Here is an 18,749-nt window from a genome sequence, read left to right as displayed (position 1 = left end):
TGCGGGCACAGTAGCGAAGTCAGGAGCCTGGCTGAGACTGCATCGCCATCATCATCAGCCGCCATCAATCCAATGCTGGATGATGGCCTTGCCAAGCCACTGCTATCTCTCAATATTATTGTTGCTATGCTTGTTTACCAAGGAAAGTCTCAAATTAGTCTCAAGACTCGTTTAAAATAAAAGCCAAATGAGTCTCAACTCACTTCAGGAGGTAATTTTGCAGGTATTTATTTTTGCATTGGGACGTTTGGCCCATACAAATTACATTGTGTGTTATTTTAGCCATAGAAGGAAACCGTAGAGCCTGCAGGAAACCCATGGAGAACAAGTGGTGAAGATACAAATTCCACAGAGGCACCCTCGTCTGGAATCAGACCCAGGTCCTTCTCGCTGTGAGAAACGAGGAGGAGTGTTACCACTGCGCCACCCTGCCTCCCAGCAAAACCTCAAGCACTTGAGAATCAAATTAATATAAACTGGAATTGTATTTTGAAAACAGGTTATACAACCGCAGTGTGACATTGACATCTGATTATTGTAGCACGAAGTGTGATTGTTTACCGGCTCCGGAATGCACGATGAACTGCTGCAGTCCCAGGTATATCTCAAGATCCTCTTGAAGTATAGGTGACTGAAAAATAACAGAGTTGATGAGTTATTTGAAACCATCACCGTGTGATTGCGAAGTGGGATGAAATTTGTTTTATCATACATGACAAGAATCACGAGCATCGTTGTGGAGAAAAAAAGTAACGCATATCTGTCCCTCAACATTACAAATAAAAGTATTACATGTCCATCAGCCGCACAGCCCTCTAGGAGGGAATACTTTCAGCAGCACCAATGCAATACAAGCCAACTCGGAACCGGTTTTGACATGAGTGTCCGGTTTGCATGCTTGCACCAATGCTGGTGAACTGCTAAATGTTTATAAAACAGGGGCACTCCATTGAATTTCACTTACAAAGCAAATTCAAAAGGCTGATCTGCACATATGCCTACGGCACAAAGTTCCTTTCAACCAGTGTTAGGTGACAGTGATTAATTCCGTTGTAGCGGACTGAACTGCAAGTTTAACAGCCACTTATGAACGGTACACTGGCTTGCAACACACCTGACCCAGGATTCAAGAGGGGCAAGAATGTGTTTCAAGTAATACAACTTTGCCAGCCACCTTTAAACTACACAACATTGCTCAGCGATCTTATAAACACTACTACCAACCACTGGTATTTGTTCATTGTACTTCTGAAAAGAATCCAAAGACATTAACTTCATCTTGGATGAGGCCCATTTCCCCCCCCCCCCCCCCCCCCCCCCCGCTGCTGCTGCAGAATGCGTTGGAGCTGTGTTCATACCAAGGTACTGAAGGCGTGAGCTGGTAAGAGTTCTGCCACCTTGGCGACCACCTCCAGACTCTGGTGTAAGAAGTGCTGCCATTCGGTCTTATTCTGGAACACAACAGTGAAAACCAAGCGAGGAGTATGACAATAGATGTCATGATCTGACCAAATTTGTGTCATTAAGAACCCTCCAGCACCCATCAGAGCAAAACAAATCAAGTCCCACGTGTACAAGCATTCATCATTGTTATTATTTCGGCTCACCCTCCAGTGAGTTGAAGATCAATCCTCACAACTGAATTTTAGCAGCAATTAGGTATGCGACGCCTCGTTTGAGACCACATCAAATATCACCGGCACAAGACCTAGGAGGTCAGAACCCAACTGGCTTGTGAGAGAAAAGCAATGGGGAAAGTCGGTGCGAAGAGGCTGAGGTTATGTAGTACAGGACGATACGGTGTCAACGCGCCAAACAGCGACAACATGCTACCTACCGCAGCTCTAGAAGCTTCACCAAAGCTTTACTTAAAACGAAAATAACAAAACATTGCGTTGAACATCTAAACAATGTCTATAAATACAATCAATTAAACTTCAAACAAAAATGTCTATATTAATGACCAGATAGATAAGTCATTTGTATTAAGTTTAGAAAAAAAGAATAAAATCACTGATAGTAAAATCTACAGCATAATTATACCATTTCGAAGCATAGATGCAGTAAAGCAAATGTGTTTAGGCATAGGAACCACATGAACAGAAAACAGCAACATGTAAATTATTATGTAAACACAGACTGATAAAACCCTAAGCAGGACGTATTCACAGCTATTAACACCATGTTGCTTGACACCACTGAAGACAGAGGTCAAATTCAATTTAAGAAAATTATTATTTGACACCGACGTGTACAATAAAGCCAAAGTCACTTACGTCGTCATCCAACGTTTCGTCATCGAGTTCCTCCAGCTGTGCCTGGTTGTAACGGAACTGCATTCGACGCAAGACTTCAGCGTTCAGCGCAACCAACGCATCCTTGTACCTGAACAGCAACAAGCCTCGTGAGACTCGTGTACATTTCACAACTCAACACCTCTCTCTCTTCACACACAGCAGCAGCCGCAGTACACTTACAGGGTTGATAAGTGTATCTGACGAGAGTAAGCTCCATTAGCGCGCAGTATTTTGGTCAGAATTTATTTGGTTCATTTCTTTTACATTCATTTCAGGTAGCCTTTCCAGCTTACTTTGTGAGGTTTTACTTGATGCTGCTACTCTGACACAGTGTTGCTTTGTCACTGAAAACAATGCCTATATTCAATTTTAATAACATTGGTAATTAAGGCAACTAACCAGCGGCAAAGAAAAGGCCCCGACACCGCTGCACGTCTCCATCACTGGAACATGCTACACACTGTGGATAACGTATGCTTCGGGTGAGGTTGATTTGCAGTAATCGTCAACACGATTGCGACATAGGACCCCAGAGCTTGGGCCAGTGCTGGCGCCAGTTCAATCTCCCACTGCTCTGGAGTTTCCCGTTTGCGTGCGCAAGCCGTGCTCGCGCTACACATCCTACAACATTTTGAGATGCAATTTACATGACGCTGAAGAAGAATGATTATTACGCATTGAAATGCAACAAGACTTCCAATTGCTTTATGAGGGCTACATTTTATATGCACGAGACAAAACAACTTACCTTTCTAGAACACCTTTCTTATCGGCCATTCTACTCCGGATCTTTCCACTGAGGTAGTCCAGGAAGACTGACCAAATGTCCAAGCAAGCAAAGTAACCTTCATGCGTGGGCTAAGGAAATAAATTACATTTAAAATTACAAACACATACAACGAACAACTCCAAAATGTGCATTTGTAAGGAAATCAAATCACTACGGTAACAATGGAGGCTCATCATGGACAAACTGCCACTTTTTAAGCATCACAGTGAAACCATATTTAAAACTATCCTGTCTCCAAATGTACAGAAACTTTACATTACAAAATAGTCTTTTTATAATAATCTTGTATACAGTACTGGTAAATTGCTTTCTCTCCAGTCACTCGCTAAAATCCATGGCATGTAGACCGAGTGGCACGAAGGGTGAGTGGCACGAAGGGTGAGTGGCACGTAGGACGAGTGGCGTAAAGTTTGAGCGGCTTGTGGCCTTGTTGGCACAAATATTGAGTGGCACGTACACCGGGTGAAACACTGATTAGATGCTGACCACAATTGTAACCTGTATGTCCTGGTGCCAGGTTTCAGGCCACATGCCAGACTAATGAGACGTATCTCCAACTTTTTCTTTAAAAAAAACTTCAATAAAAGTGAGTCTTATAATGCGAAGAATATGTTTAGAGCTTTAATATCAATATCTTAACTACGAAATTAATACTCTAATCACACATGCATGCATGCATACATCTATCAAGCCAGAAACCAAATGACTTGCCCATACATCCATTTGCTCTTTTACAACGGCACACAGCCCACTCACCTGGTTGAATGTATATCTGAAAAGGAGAGACAAGAACTCTACAACTGGGAAGCGGTAGTTGGACTCAATTCTCCGGAGGTGCACACTCACAAAGAGCCTCAAAAAATCTGTAAACTTCTCCAGGTAGCTGCGCGGAGTAGAGAAGGGGAGAGGCAACACAAAAAGCAGACGCTTTACCAACAGGATGCAATCGTAGATCAATCTTGAAATAACAAATGTTGTCTTGCAGCGCACTATTTCCAAGGGGTATTGCACAACTAGAAACGGTTTGTGGTTTGTTTTCGATTGTCTTTGTTTGGACTGCCGAGCAATGCTGTGGGTAAAAAGGTTTTTAGCGGAGTTACCTACAGGGGCTGTATGGGTTCTCTTCAGACTCTGAAACAGCAAGAAACAAGCAGTCATCCAGACCTCACACGAGTGTCCCCTTGAAGCTGTGGTCAGGTTATTAAATTAAACCCCTAAGCATTGCCAATGCAGTGTGTGCCAAGACTTAGAGGGTGATGGAAAGGTTGAGCCACCACCTAAGTGCGATGTGCATTACAGAAATTATTTAAGTTATGCAAACACATCTACAAAATGGAAAGTGGCTTCTATCTACTTCTTTTCAACAAACATTGGATTACTACTAGAAAATGCAACCAATTCAGCTTCGCTTGGCCCCACAAAGGGCATTGATGGAAATTTGCAATAAGAGATGAAAATAATTTTAATGAGGCTAAAACTGTCAGTAGAACAAAATCGCTGAGAATTCCTTGTTAATTTTATGAAAAACATAAAAATCATTGTGCACGATATACATTTCTTGTATGGGCACGAGAATTAAACCAGATGATACGATGTCCCATCTCATTTAAGACGCTTCGCCTAGTGTAAGGCATTTGTGAGGTTCAATGAAAGCTGCAAAGCATCCTAATTTGAATTGAAAGCAGACTTAACATGTAAAATGTCAAGCACCAAAAACTTACCTGTTATTTACACCCCAAACAGATACGTAACGTTGCATTGCACAACAGCAATGCATAACAAACGACAACTTGCCATTCGAAGGAATGTATACCACCTTATGAATTTGTGACCAACGGAATTTGTCATTTCTGCAAAAAAATAAACCTACAGCTGTGTATTTTTGTGGGATTACTAACCCCATAGTACAGCCAAAAAGGTCGGGTGCTACTTCAGTGAGCAGATGCATAACAGAGAAACACAAACACAGCTGGGCTAACTGCCCGAAATGCGTCGCCCACTCTCCCCGGCGCCGCGAACGTCTGCAATCGCTACGGAAGATGAGCAAAGTTCTCCGTTGAAGAGGGCGCGCACACCTCTCGTCCAAGGCGTCGAGCCGAGCACGGACGCCGCATGCCTTGTTGTCCTTGGTGATCTTCTGCAGCAGGTAGAAGGTGTGCTGGAACATGCGGAAAAGGTACTCCTCGAACTCGGCCGGCACGCAGTTTTTGGACATAAGCTCGTTGATGCAGGACATGGCCAGGACACCCAGGGACTGCGAGGGGGAAAACATTCAATGCAACACAAACAGCACAATGCATGAATACATAGCACAGTAGAATTTCACACGGAGAAAGTTGGCACGACACAAGTTAGAATAACACATTACAACCTAACACAGCAACAACGTGCTAAAAATACAACGCAGGTGAACACATCAGTATGCAAGTGAATATTAGAAAAAAACAATAACTTAACAGGGTTATTCCAGTTGGTCTACTTGTGACCATTGAATGCCACATTGTGGCTTGAATGTGCAGCAGTTTGCCAGCGAAAATTTGGATTAACCATTACTATGCAATCGGCTCGCACAATACGGAGAATAAAGAACCTGCGAGCTTTGTTTTGGTAAGTTCTAAATTATTGCCAAACGTGGCCATAATCCACGAGCAACTCAAGGGAGCTACTCTACACAACACAGGAAACATGAAAACAAAACCAGGGCTTTCACCAGCGAGGCTTTTGGCTCGGGCTGGTCTCGGTTGCCCTGCCGGTGCGAGCCGCCGTTGGGCGCGTCTCCGCCCGTCACCGTGGGCACGATGGCGTCGCAGCCGAAGCGGGCAAAGTGGAAGATGGTGGCGAGGAGGTGCGGCGTAATGCTCGCCGACAGCGGGATCCAGCTGAAGAGATGCGCCAGGCACTCGAGCGCCAGCGAGCACACGTGCTCGCTCTCGCGGTCGAGCCGCGGAATGGGCTGGCTGAAGAAGCGCGCGCCGTCCGCCATGCTGAACAGGCTGCCCAGCAGCTCGCCTGCGGCAAGGTCAGAAAAGTAATGATGGCCTCGTTGCAAAAATGCCATCGTTAGAATTATGAATTGTCACATCAGGGTTATAAAATAAAGTCTTGTCCTTAATTAACTTCTTTACTAAGCAGTGCATCAAATTACATCTCAGAATTGGCCCCGAGAAGACAAAACTACAAATAGTTCCAGTTTATTCAATAGGCCTGACAGTAATGATGTGTACGCCCAATGGCTTTGTACACTCACTAGAAGCAATGTATGTTTTTATATGGGTCATAAATTAAAACTAATGGAAACCAAAATAATGCAATCCATTCATCGATGATACAACAGCACCCAATATGGAGTTGGTGGAACTGTAACTTAATTCAAATTACCAATGCTACCAATCTGTGGATTATAGGACCGGAAGTTCGTCGCAAAAAAAATATTTAACTGTAGCTACAAGAGCAGGTTTGTGGTTTTCGGGCTAACGAATTCAGGAAGCTGATAGGTGCAAAAATGTATTATCAGTAACACATACCCAAATGCGCACATGCAAAGGGTGTTATATATGCGCAAGATGTTAAATGTGCACATTATACTTCAGTGCGGCCTTATAGACATACACCATGAGTGTGGGTGTAACGGTTGCGCAGCGTTTAGCGCACTGGCCACAGCTAAATGTGGTGGCGAGTGATATCTGGAACAGTCCTGCGGGCGTTCCCCCCTCACCAGCCTGCTCTGACCAGCGTGGTTAAGTCTGGTCAAACAACCCCTCCGCATGGCTGACATGGTAAGGAGAGGCCTTCATCCATCAGTGAATTGACAGAGCTGTAAATTATTTTGTACACAAGGATACAAGGTTTCTAAACATGGGCTATAAGATACAGTATATGTGAATATGTACAGTAGGCTCCAAACAGGAAGTACCTGGGGCAGTCACATCGGAGCCAAATGACTCCCCACTCCACCCTCAAACGCCTACAATTCATTTTTATGTTATACTTTCATTTATATATCCAGAAAAGCCTCAGTGAGTGTCAAGACCCCTTATCAGGATGGTCCTGCCAATTATCAGCAGGTAAGTTTGCAGCATTGGGATGGTTTACCAACAACCAGTTAAATTGTATTGGCTTTTTTTAGCGATCGGAGGAGACTGGAGAACCCAGAGGAAATTCGTGCAGAACAGTGGGAGAACATACAAACCTCCACACAGAAAAGCACATGGGGGTTGGGAATCGAACCCAGGATATTCTTGCTGCGAGTCACAAGTGTTAACTGCTGCAATGCCACTCCTGGCATCCCTAAATATAATTCCTCAATGCAAACGTCCACAGAAGCACAACCCTCAATGCACAGGCACTTACCCATGCTCACAGTGAATGGTGATGGGGGAGGGGCAGCATCGTCTGCTGTGTTCTTATCCCAGATGATCTCCAGAATGCCTGTCGTATAACACGCACACATAAACATCATGTATGCTTAAGGGGGAGAGGCAGGTAGGGGCAAATCCATGGACAATATTGAAGACGGGTTTAGGACTTACAGCACCATTTGAAATAAGGACAGGATAAAACACTTTATTTTTAACTAAATTATGAAACTAAACAAATTTTTTTTATTTAGGACTGAATTGGGCCTTGCTACGGCTCACAGATAAGATTTGATTTAATATTTCAAATATGATAGCAGATATCAAGAGTACTTCTATTGTTTCTTGAGTCAATGGCCAACGGTTTGTTTGATCACGGAGGGCAGCAGCTGTGTATCAGCGAGACAAGGTGGTTCTACAAGAGATATCAACGCAACGCCATTGAACCTTTCAAGTTTGGTTGTGCGTGCTCTTTTGTAGTCTCTCCAACAATACAAAAACAAGTTTTACAAAGCATCGTAGCACAAAAACAAACAAACAAATCAACATCGTTGCAAACTAATATTTCAACACTTGTTTTGATTTAATCAGGACACGGAGAATGATAACACTGGCTGACTATTGCTTCCTAGCTCTCTACCATACACCACAATATAAAAAGGACAGCATGTTAAACTGTTCCTCTCTTGAAAATAAACTCGACAGAGACCCCGTGTGTTTTGCAGCAAGAGTTGTTAAATAGACTGTGACAGATTTAAAATTGCTAGCCCTTTAAAACTGTCATGGGACCTTGAGATCACGTCGCACAATCCGTCCACAGTGCACACAAACTGGAAAGCAACTTGGCTTGTGTTTTGCATAAAAGCAAAGCACGTAGTGCTTCAGTTAAAATAAAGCAGGACTTTGACAGGTGGGGCAGCGGTCACCAAAATCTAGAGCTCACCACTCCACTCGCCAGCTTTCCCCTATTCTCCAACATTACCCAAATAACAAATTAAAGATACATTGTAGTCTCGTGCTGTTTTGAGAGACATTTAATTGAAAAAAACATGAAAAGTGCCACTAATTTAAAAAATTCACTCCAATCACTTGTCCGTCGGTGGTCAGTCACCTCCTGATCCATTCTACCATCGGTACGACCACAGATGCTGCTCCCATGAACTTCACTCATCGATTCCTCCACCCACGTTGAGGACTCGGGTCCACCGGCAGTTTCGTCTCATCCACACTGCCTTCAGCCACCACACTACGGGCCACAACACCACACTCACTCACCCAGTGACTCAGCTGACCACTCACACACCACACTACGGGGCCACAACACCACACTCACCCAGTGACTCAGTTGACCACTCACCACACTAAGGGCCACAACACCACACTCACTCACCCAGTGACTCAGTTGACCACTCACACACCACACTACGGGGCCACAACACCACACTCACTCACCCAGTGACTCCGCTGACCACTCACACACCACACTAAGGGGCCACAACGCCACACTCACTCACCCAGTGACTCCGCTGACCACTCACACACCACACTAAGGGGCCACAACGCCACACTCACTCACCCAGTGACTCCGCTGACCACTCACACACCACACTAAGGGGCCACAACGCCACACTCACTCACCCAGTGACTCAGCTGAACACTCACACACCACACTACGGGGCCACAACGCCACACTCACTCACCCAGTGACTCAGCTGAACACTCACACACCACACCAAGGGGCCACAATGCCACACTCACTCACCCAGTGCCTCAATTGACCACTCACCACACTACGGGGCCACAACACCACACTCACTCACCACACTGCAGGTCAAAACACTTCTCTCTCTGCTTTTTCCCTCGCATCGATCCACTCTGGAACTGCCCCCTGCCACCGTCTCTTTCCAACTCTCTTATGACCCCGCTCAATTCGATAAATTAATTCACTATCTAATATAAATCTTGACTTAAAGCTTTCGTGACTGCAGGAATTCATATTATTTGGGTCTTTCGGTAAAGTCACGTAGATAGGTTCAAAGAAAATAACAAAATAACAAAAAACTACGACGTTTCGATCGCAAAACAAGCGGCCGTCATCAGGAAAAGGCCATTGTTATTTTCTTTGAACCTATCTACGTGATTTTACCGAAAGACCCAAAGAATATCTAACATAACTTTAATTGTGCTGTTTGTTGCCGTCTGCTTGACATTGGGGCCTTTGAGCGTGTGTGCAAGCTACCGTGTGTATTTGTATATACAGTTTAATAATAACGGTCCACTCACCAGACAGCAGATTAAGCACGGTGGGAACTTGGTCGAGCAACATCCTCCTCAGCTCTTCCTTCCGCGCCACGCTGAGGTCTTCCCGCGGACATGCCAGCTCCTCTGACGTGGTTTTCAGCATCATGAGGCCGAGCGACACCATTTCTGGCTGCTGGATCAACTACGAAAACAAAAAGAGGGGCGAGTGAAACTTCATCGCCACCACTGCCATCACCAAGACACTGCTCACGGAAATTTCAGAACACGGGACGGTTTTCTGACACCGACTGCAAGGTCATCGTCGGTAAATGGAACAATAACCAAAAACCCAAGCGTGCACGGCACCTGCAAGATGTTGGAAAAGAAGTCGTGGTAGAACATTGGCCAGTCCTGCCGCCCGATATCCACGATCACCTTGGCCAGCTTGTTGCGAATGAAGGTGGGCATGCCTTTGTGCTGCGCAAGCAGCAACTTTGGCAGGGAGCTGCGTATTTCTATCTTTTCTTGCGACGGGATGCCCAACCAGAGCTTGTTAATGAGATTCTGGGGACAGGAGAGAATAACAGAGCGGCATGACCCGTGGTGCATTGCTAACTGCAGCTGCATTCCTGTGGCGTGCTCCAACTCGTCAACTCGGGCAGCCGTGGCAAGGTGCGTCACGGTTATGACAAGCAAATTTAAGTGCCTATGTGAAGATTTTTGTCATCAATATATAATAATATACAGTGGCATTACAATTGCTTATTGTTACGTCTACTCAAACCTTTGTATGGCAAACCACAGCTTAGGTGCAGATTTCTCAGTGCTGTTTTCCGGCTATTTATTTCTTTAAGCCCACAAGAATGTTTGGAAAGTGACTTTGTGTATTTATTTTACCCCATTACTAATCGCTGATGCTGCACAGGCCACTTTGCTTCACCATAATAAAATATTAAATAAAGGCGAGGAGTGATGTCATTGCTCGTGTAAACAAAAACGCAATCAGGGATAATGGAACCATCATCGCTTTAACGAACACACCTGTCACAGGATTAACAACGTGTGTGTGTGAAATGCAGCAGTGGATGCAAGCAGTTAAGTACAGTACCATGACGCTTTCATATTTTTATAGCCTGTTTTGCTGTAAACGTGGCACTGTGATATGGAATAACAAATGCATTCAGATAAACGAATAACAGAACAAAATGTACAACTACCAATCAGGAGAAACTCAACTTGGTTCAAACTACAAATATGACGAAGCCATGTCCCTTCCTTCTGCTACTGTAATGATACGTATCAGTATACACGTGACCCGATTACAGAGATAAAATATTACTACCTAACCACGGAAATATTACAAAAATGTTTAGCCCCTCGTCTATCTACAGCTGGATGAAGTCCTCCTCGTGCCCTCTGATCATGGCGACTGTTTGAACACGAGTTAGGGTGGGGGTAGGTGAAGTGGGGTGCCAAGGCCCGATTAAGATATCGCCCACTCACCACCGATCTTAGCCATGGCTAGGAATCAAACTCAAGTCGCGGCCCCCCCCTCCCCTCCCCCCGTTAAAAAGCTCACTGTACTGGATTCTAGGCTCGCGTAACCTCATACCCGAAACGCTACATTTGAAAGCTATCCATCGATGTTTTTGTATTTTGTTTACCGACATGGGAATGCATTCAAAATCAGTTGGCTATTAAAACAACCCAACACAACAGGGCATCCAGGGCATGTTTGCCATGCGTGTACAAGTGCAACGCCCTGAGGTGTCGGGAATAGATGTGGCACAAGGCTTGCGGTTTTGACCGAGTGGCACAGCTGTTGTGCCCCCCCCCCCCAACTGTAAGTGAAGCAGCGTGGCCCCATGGACCCATGGCTCACCTCAAACACGGTGAGACTGTACATCATGACGTACTCGTTCCGAGTGTTGGACAGGAAGTAGAAGCAGTGCCGCCATGCTCCGGTCTGTTGTGCAAAGTTATTGAGCAGCTCCTCTGGAGGAAAGAACGAGACCAGGGGGGTTGGTTTGGGCTTGCAGAAATATGCAGGAACAGACATTCTGTACACAGCGAGTGTGAACATACACGCGAATAGCAGTACTCCATACGGCGCTTGGGTAGGTTGTGACCGTCAAATTTCCACACGATGTTTTATAGTTTTTTTTTATACCCCAAAATATTATATGCTTATTTACTCAGGAAAGCCTCGACGAGTCTCAAGATTAATTATCAGGAGAGTCCTGTCAAGTTTTCGTAGAATGGGCCGATGTTACAACAGTGTGCGTAATCCAAATTGGGTAATCAGCAAGTCATTTTCTGGTCAATACTGTGTACACTGTATAGGGTTTTTTTTGCTATTGGAGGAAACCGAAGAACCCGGAAGAAACCCATGCAGAACAGGGGGGGAACCATACAAATTATCACACAGAGGTGCCCGAGTCGATAATCGTACCCATGTCCTTTTTGCTACGAGGCACGACAAGCGTTACCGCTGTGCCACCTTGTCACCCGAAATAATTTTGAACCAGAAGTATGACTCCAAGCACACAACAAGGATATGCAACAAACAGGCGCATTACAGTCGTGCACTGTTGACTCTGAACGGACACGAATGCCGAGCTGCAGTCAGTGCCGCTTCACGACCCCCAAGCCTCGCCATGCGCCGGTTGAGGCAAACGGGACCCCCGCAGTCGCACACCTCACAGTACACAGATACAAACCAATTTCAATATTACACACTCTGCAAAAAACCCTGTCAATATTTAATTGTATATTCCACACCGTCACTTTACCACGTTCACATTGTTCATTTCGAATACTATTTTTTTATCACTTGATTAAGTCCATTGAGAAATATAACTTATTAAAAATAATCTCAGCAATAGGAACCTTTGATTCTCAATTAGTTTTTAGTTTCACTCGCCCACGTACACTCAGCGAAGTACAGTGTATAAAAAAGAAAAGTTGTTTGGAACTGGGTTGGTAATTTCCCGTAGCAAAAAGCAACTTTTTGTTTATTCAATAAAAAAACACATTCCACAAAATGTAGGCACAGTCCACGAAACAAGCAGCATGACAAAGTATATTTTTATTTACATCTACGTTTAGCGTTCCACTGTTGCCGAGTTGCACTCTCTGGGTCACAATGGTGCCTCGGTGTCTGCCACAAGGCAGGCCGGACACCTGAGCACCATGCAAAATAACTTCCCTGAAGCGACATTCCGGTCATACTTGAAACTAACCCTCCCTCCCGCCCCCCGTGTTTATCGGAGTACAACTTTGACTTTTTCAGTTTGCAATGGTCACATGCACAGTTCAGAAAAAAAACATTTAACATTACAGCAAAAGCAGACGTGACTAATGACCTTAAGTGGGTTAGTATCATGATGTAGCAGTGTTCTGGCCAAAATAATAAGTTCCATAACGTTTATTTCCTAAGTGTGTCCTTGACACGATGGGGAGCAGGGGTGTAGTGGTTTAACCACCAAGATGGAAGGAGTGAGTGAGAGGTCCTTGTATATCGGGACAAACCAGGTATGAGAACTCAACAACCATGCAAGTGGAAGTCAACCAGTGAGGTCTCAAGTACCTAGCTCTGTCAGCCACGGTAGTTGCGGCAAATGCTAAATGTATACCACAAATGGAAATGGGTAATGCAGAACAAGCTGCCAATTTTGATGGTTCTGATTGTGGAGCAATGTTCTGCGATTGACAAGTCTAAAATTTGCATTTGACCATGCATATTTCTCAAAATAAAGATTTAAATCTGACATTATACAGATGGGCATCTCCCAGTGCCAGTACAAAATGTGAGTTTAATACAAAAACGAGGCTGGCTGCAATGCTGGCAACGTCTCGTATTATTTACACCGAGACACCGAAATACCTATTTCCCATTCCCACATACACACAACAACTCAACAAAAACAATTCAGAAGCAGATTGTGTTCAATTAGGAAGTTCAACTAACAATATTACATTTCAGAACATGTGGAAAAAGGATATAACCCCTAAAAATGCTACTTCAGCACTTAAAGGTCAAAACTCGTGAAAATGCATTATATACTAAAAATGATACGGTCACGGGGAAAATTTTAGATTTTTTTTTATTCTAGCTTAGCATGGCCCTATACTGCACCAACGACTGTGTGGACAAAAGCATTTTAGCAGAAAGTTGCTCTGTTAAGGTCAACACCATGTTGTATGGGTCAGACTCTTCTGTGGGCCACTAAAACATGTGGGGAAAAAACATCCCTCCAAAACATAATGAACTCATGTTCATTGGCTCCTCTGAGTCTGCGATATGGTCTGCTTAGACTTAATTTCACTTTAAAAAGTAACGAAACGCAGACGTTTCCATAACACGCCAACAGCACTTTACTCTGCTGTAAACGTTTATCCCCCAGAAGCAAGTACTGTACTGCATTAAGTCATTAAAAACATACACGGTTTCAAAAAAATTGAATACACACTCTTAAAACATAAGTCCTGACCAGTTGCCTCCGTTTAAAGCCACAAACACACAAAAAATGTTTAAAAGTCGTCGTCTGTGCAATGGCCGATTCTGGTTGGCTTATCGATGAAGCCCATCTGACCCACAAGTTGGGTTTCTCAGCAGCTGCTACATCCTGATATTGGCAGTAACACTCCACCCCAAACCAAGTTGGCACCACCACAATCTTATTACGCGCGTTTACATTTAAAAATGAAGTTCAGCATAGCGTACGTGTATATTAGTGCAGCTGATTTTTCCAATACTATGTGATAAACGACACAACATAGGAGGGACATAGAGTAACTTTTATTTAAACCATAAGACAGCGCATAAAAATGTATGATTCTAATCACAGGGTAATCTTCATCATTATCAACATTTGAGTTCGTGAAGCCTTGACAGTATTGGTTAATATAGTTACTGGCAGACATTAGTTTTCTACATAATTGGATTCAACAACAAAACATTTGGAACACACGTATGTTCACGACATGACAGGCCAAGCACATGTAACCTTCAAAATGTTCGTAGGAAAAAAAATCCTTGCTATTGTTTACAGAATAATTCACAAAACAGTGTTCAGGAATTCATCTTCTTGGTTCTTTCGGTAAAGTCACGTAGAATGGAAATAATAAAATAATAAAAATAACACATCATAAAATAATATAATAAAATAACATAATATAATAATATAATAATGTTCAGGAAGTGAGTAGTTTTGTAGATTGCCATCAGCTGACTCCACACAGAACTGGAGGTGGACATTGTAATTATTGCAATTGAGTTTTCATCAAGCAAGATAACAGGAGGTGAGCTCTCACAGCCGTACTAATACATTGCATGAACTCTGATTTGGGAACAAAAATTACACTGTTAGTTCACATGCCCAGAGATGTCAATCAATTCACAGCCTTGACTGATGAAGATGTATCATGTGACGTGTTTTAATTTTCCTCCAATTGCATCCTGATTGTGTAATTTGGCATCACGTCATGCGGTGAAGTATCCATTTAAATCTCTGGCAGTGCTGCGCAACTTCCGTGTTCGAGAATGGCCCACGGAGGAAGCTGTCATCACAGGGCTACCTTCAAGCAATCTCCGTTCAACACTCGAAGGGGCAGCACTTTTTCACCCAATTACACCACTCAGTAAAATGGCCATCACACGACAGTCAAACCAGTTGAAACTTAGCCGAATTAGGCACAGAAACGAATTTAATGTTGACGGTTTTATTATGCAATCATTGGCGACCAGGCCGAGACCATCAACTTTCTGGCTTCGAACCCAGAATCTCGAGCGGAGCATTCTGACCTCTCAGCCGCGAAGTCACCTCAAGGGAGGGGATTTTTGATTGTACAGTAGGTAAGAACCGCCGATCAATATTGACCCACGTGAATGTGTTTTTTAAGCAGACTATTAAAAAAATGTGCGTGAAAGCAACACAATGCACTGAATATGCCACTTGAAATAACACATACAGTTTGGTGGCATTTAAAAAAAAAAACTAGTCGGCAGCAACTCAGCCATGTGCATCTCTTTTATCATAAACGTTTAATTATAAAAATGTTCTACCTTCTTAAATATCCCAGCGAACTGCTTTATAAACCTAGCATGCATCAATGCACGTAACTTACTTTCAGTCAAATCCAACGCGTTACTCAATAAGAGGGGTGGGAAGCGGGAAACGTTACACGCACAATAACAAACATTTAACAGCTTTATTTAGATGCCACAATCCATGCAGAGTTGGGGTTTCGGGTGTTATATGCGCTCATATTGGAACCGCTGTGTTCTGCAAGCACCACCCTGGGACGCATGCACTTTAAGTTGAGACAAACAAAAACGTGCAACAATGACTCACCTATCTCTCTTTTCCTTTCATTCGTGGTAGAATTGTGAAAAAATTCAGTCATGATGTTTTCCAGAGCCCGTAAGGACGACTCGTCGGACGCCTGAAAGAGAGACACGGTAATACACACGATGTCATGTATGCTTGCACTGACATTTGCAACACACGTGCGCAAGCACCAACACCAGCGAACATGAGAACAAGCAAAGGCCATTCAGCCTATAATACATACTCGTGTGACTGGATGATGCTGCTGGACCCACGCACAGCGTTTACTCACAGTCAGCAACCTGCCATTCACCGTGCACAAAGACACGAACGCATGCCTGCAATTCGGTCAGATTCAGTTAATGCCTAATATAAGCACAATGTTATTGCCTTAATCTGCGCTATAGCACCATATCTAGTGAGTCGAATAAGGTGTTATACTGCCTTGCAATCTGTATGTTGAGCTACATAGCCATTATTAGGTAATGTTTTCTGGCAACAGGTCGAGGGATCAGCACGGGTAATCTACCCGTAAATAATTTCCTTCATTCAAAGCAGTTACGTAAATTATCCTTAGCCAAGCAGAATACGTAAAAGCTTGCAATCACTCGGACAAACAATTCGGTATAACTGAACGTTTCTACATGCGTACATGTGCGTGTACAGACCTTTTGTGAGTTATTTGACAATACATGACCACGCTGCTTAAAGCGGGCTGGTCTCGTCAGTGGGCATAGACGTATGGAGCACAGTACAGGACAACAATGTGTTCGCTGCATTTCCCTTTGCTGTATGTTCAACTTCTTTCGCACTGTACGTAGCCAACCGTGCTAATCGGATGTGCGGACAACATAGCCCCTACAGCTGCCTACAACAACGAACATACTGTATATGCAAAGCCATCGTCACCCACCAAGGAACTATCTGGGCTTAAACCTGCTTCACTTCCGAGATTGACAATATCAGGCAAATTCTGGATAATTTGGTCATATGAAATAACACGTTTACAAAAAAAATATTTAGCACATGAGTTTCATTACTGGAGCTAATACTTGTTTAAAACACTCATTCTAACGTAAAAGAGACAAACTGCTATACGTTGGATGAGAGGCTAACTGGTATGAACACGTAGGTTCATACACTTAGTCACAGCTCGGATGAGGCTTGGCTCGTGTGAGCCGGCTCGAAGCGTGGTCCCATGATTTCCGTGAGCCGAGCCTGGGCCAAGCCGTGACCGAGCCGCTCAGGGGTCTTGAGAAGGAGGCGAGCAGCGTTAGAGGCCGAGCCGTGACTAAGAATACGGCCCTGAAGGGATATCAGTAAAATTAGAGGTCCTGAAATAAGGGCCCTCATTAACACATTCCTGGCAAATGCGTGCTGTGATTTTTCAACGTTAAATGCAACAGCCTGTTACACACACTTCACTGTGAATGTGCAATATGTTTCATTGGATGTACATTATTACTTTAGTTTAAATGACGTTTCTAGTGATGCTACGGCCCCATTAAATTTTCAACGTCGTCCAAAAAACTGTATCAGCAAAAAAACCCAACCCCCATCCAACAGACAGCACCAAGTCTTTACACAAGCCAATCAAGGGGGGATGGCGCTGTCAGTGTTGCCACAGGAGTACGCATTAACAAACACCTCCGATCAGCACGCATCGTTACGTACGGTGCGAAAGAAGTTCAACATACAAAACAATACACGGTGAAGGGCGCTCGCTGTGCTCTCGACTTCATTAATGAAGTATCCGCGACTACTCTGCCACTGCCTCAAACACGAACCTGCTTCATGTTGCCGTTACTACGCGTATTATGTACTTACGACGTCGTTTTAAACGACGATTAACCACGATTACGGTAAATATATTTAGAGGAAATCACCGCTGGATTGCGATTCTTTTACAGGAGGGGGGTGAAGTGGAATGGTTGGCAAATTCCTTTCAAAGGAGTGTTTTCTCAGCTCCTCGTACTGTGTAGCATGTTCGTGCACTCCAGTATCTGTATACCGCTGCACGGAATGCGACGTAGTGTATGCATATAAAACACGGCCGTTTATAGTTTGTGTGCACTATGTGTATGCAATTTAGCATGTCATATAATGAGTCGATGGGTGTGTGTATACGTCGATGTATGTGTGTGTGTGAGTCCATGTGTGTAAGTCGATGTGTGTGTAAGTTGATGTGTGTGTAAGTCGATGTGTTAGTCCATATGTGTGTAAGTCGATGTGTGTGAGTCCATGTGTGTGTGTGTAAGTCCATGTGTGTGTGTGCGAGTCCATGTGTGTGTGTAAGTCCATGTGTGTGTGTAAGTCCATGTGTGTAAGTCGATGTGTGTGTAAGTTGATGTGTGTGTAAGTCGATGTGTTAGTCCATGTGTGTAAGTCGATGTGTGTAAGTCCATGTGTGTGTGTGTAAGTCCATGTGTGTGTGTGTGAGTCCATGTGTGTGTGTGTAAGTCCATGTGTGTGTGTGTGTGAGTCCATGTGTGTAAGTCGATGTGTGTGTAAAGTCGATGTGTTAGTCCATATGTGTGTAAGTCGATGTGTGTAAGTCCATGTGTGTGTGTGAGTCCATATGTGTGTAAGTCGATGTGTGTAAGTCGATGTGTGTAAGTCCATGTGTGTGTGTGAGTCCATGTGTGTGTAAGTCCATGTGTGTGTGTGAGTCCATGTGTGTGTGAGTCGATGTGTTTGTGTGTGTGGGTCCATGTCTGTAAGTCGATGTGTGTGT

The 18,749-nt window shown here is 44.0% G+C and overlaps 1 protein-coding gene across 1 annotated transcript in view; it reads right to left on the bottom strand.

Moving 5' to 3' along the window:
• Positions 1-18,749, bottom strand: part of LOC133341009 (exportin-6-like) — a 30,313-nt gene that overhangs the window by 10,679 nt on the left and 885 nt on the right. Inside the window, exons 2-13 of the mRNA XM_061549590.1 lie at positions 16,040-16,130; positions 11,566-11,678; positions 10,050-10,247; positions 9,726-9,885; positions 7,438-7,515; positions 5,798-6,096; positions 5,163-5,341; positions 3,844-3,970; positions 3,046-3,155; positions 2,277-2,385; positions 1,359-1,451; positions 562-631 (exon numbers count right to left, since the gene is read on the bottom strand). Coding sequence (XP_061405574.1) covers positions 562-631; positions 1,359-1,451; positions 2,277-2,385; positions 3,046-3,155; positions 3,844-3,970; positions 5,163-5,341; positions 5,798-6,096; positions 7,438-7,515; positions 9,726-9,885; positions 10,050-10,247; positions 11,566-11,678; positions 16,040-16,130 — 1,627 coding nt within the window. The remainder of the gene's footprint in view (positions 1-561; positions 632-1,358; positions 1,452-2,276; positions 2,386-3,045; positions 3,156-3,843; positions 3,971-5,162; positions 5,342-5,797; positions 6,097-7,437; positions 7,516-9,725; positions 9,886-10,049; positions 10,248-11,565; positions 11,679-16,039; positions 16,131-18,749) is intronic.

Source organism: Lethenteron reissneri, chromosome 10, assembly GCF_015708825.2.
Source record: "Lethenteron reissneri isolate LAM-NWPU_2019-01 chromosome 10, ASM1570882v1, whole genome shotgun sequence".
In the NCBI taxonomy this organism is placed as follows: domain Eukaryota; kingdom Metazoa; phylum Chordata; class Hyperoartia; order Petromyzontiformes; family Petromyzontidae; genus Lethenteron; species Lethenteron reissneri.
The sequence above is the reverse complement of the archived record's forward strand: the minus strand, read 5'-3'. Positions and strand labels throughout refer to the sequence as shown.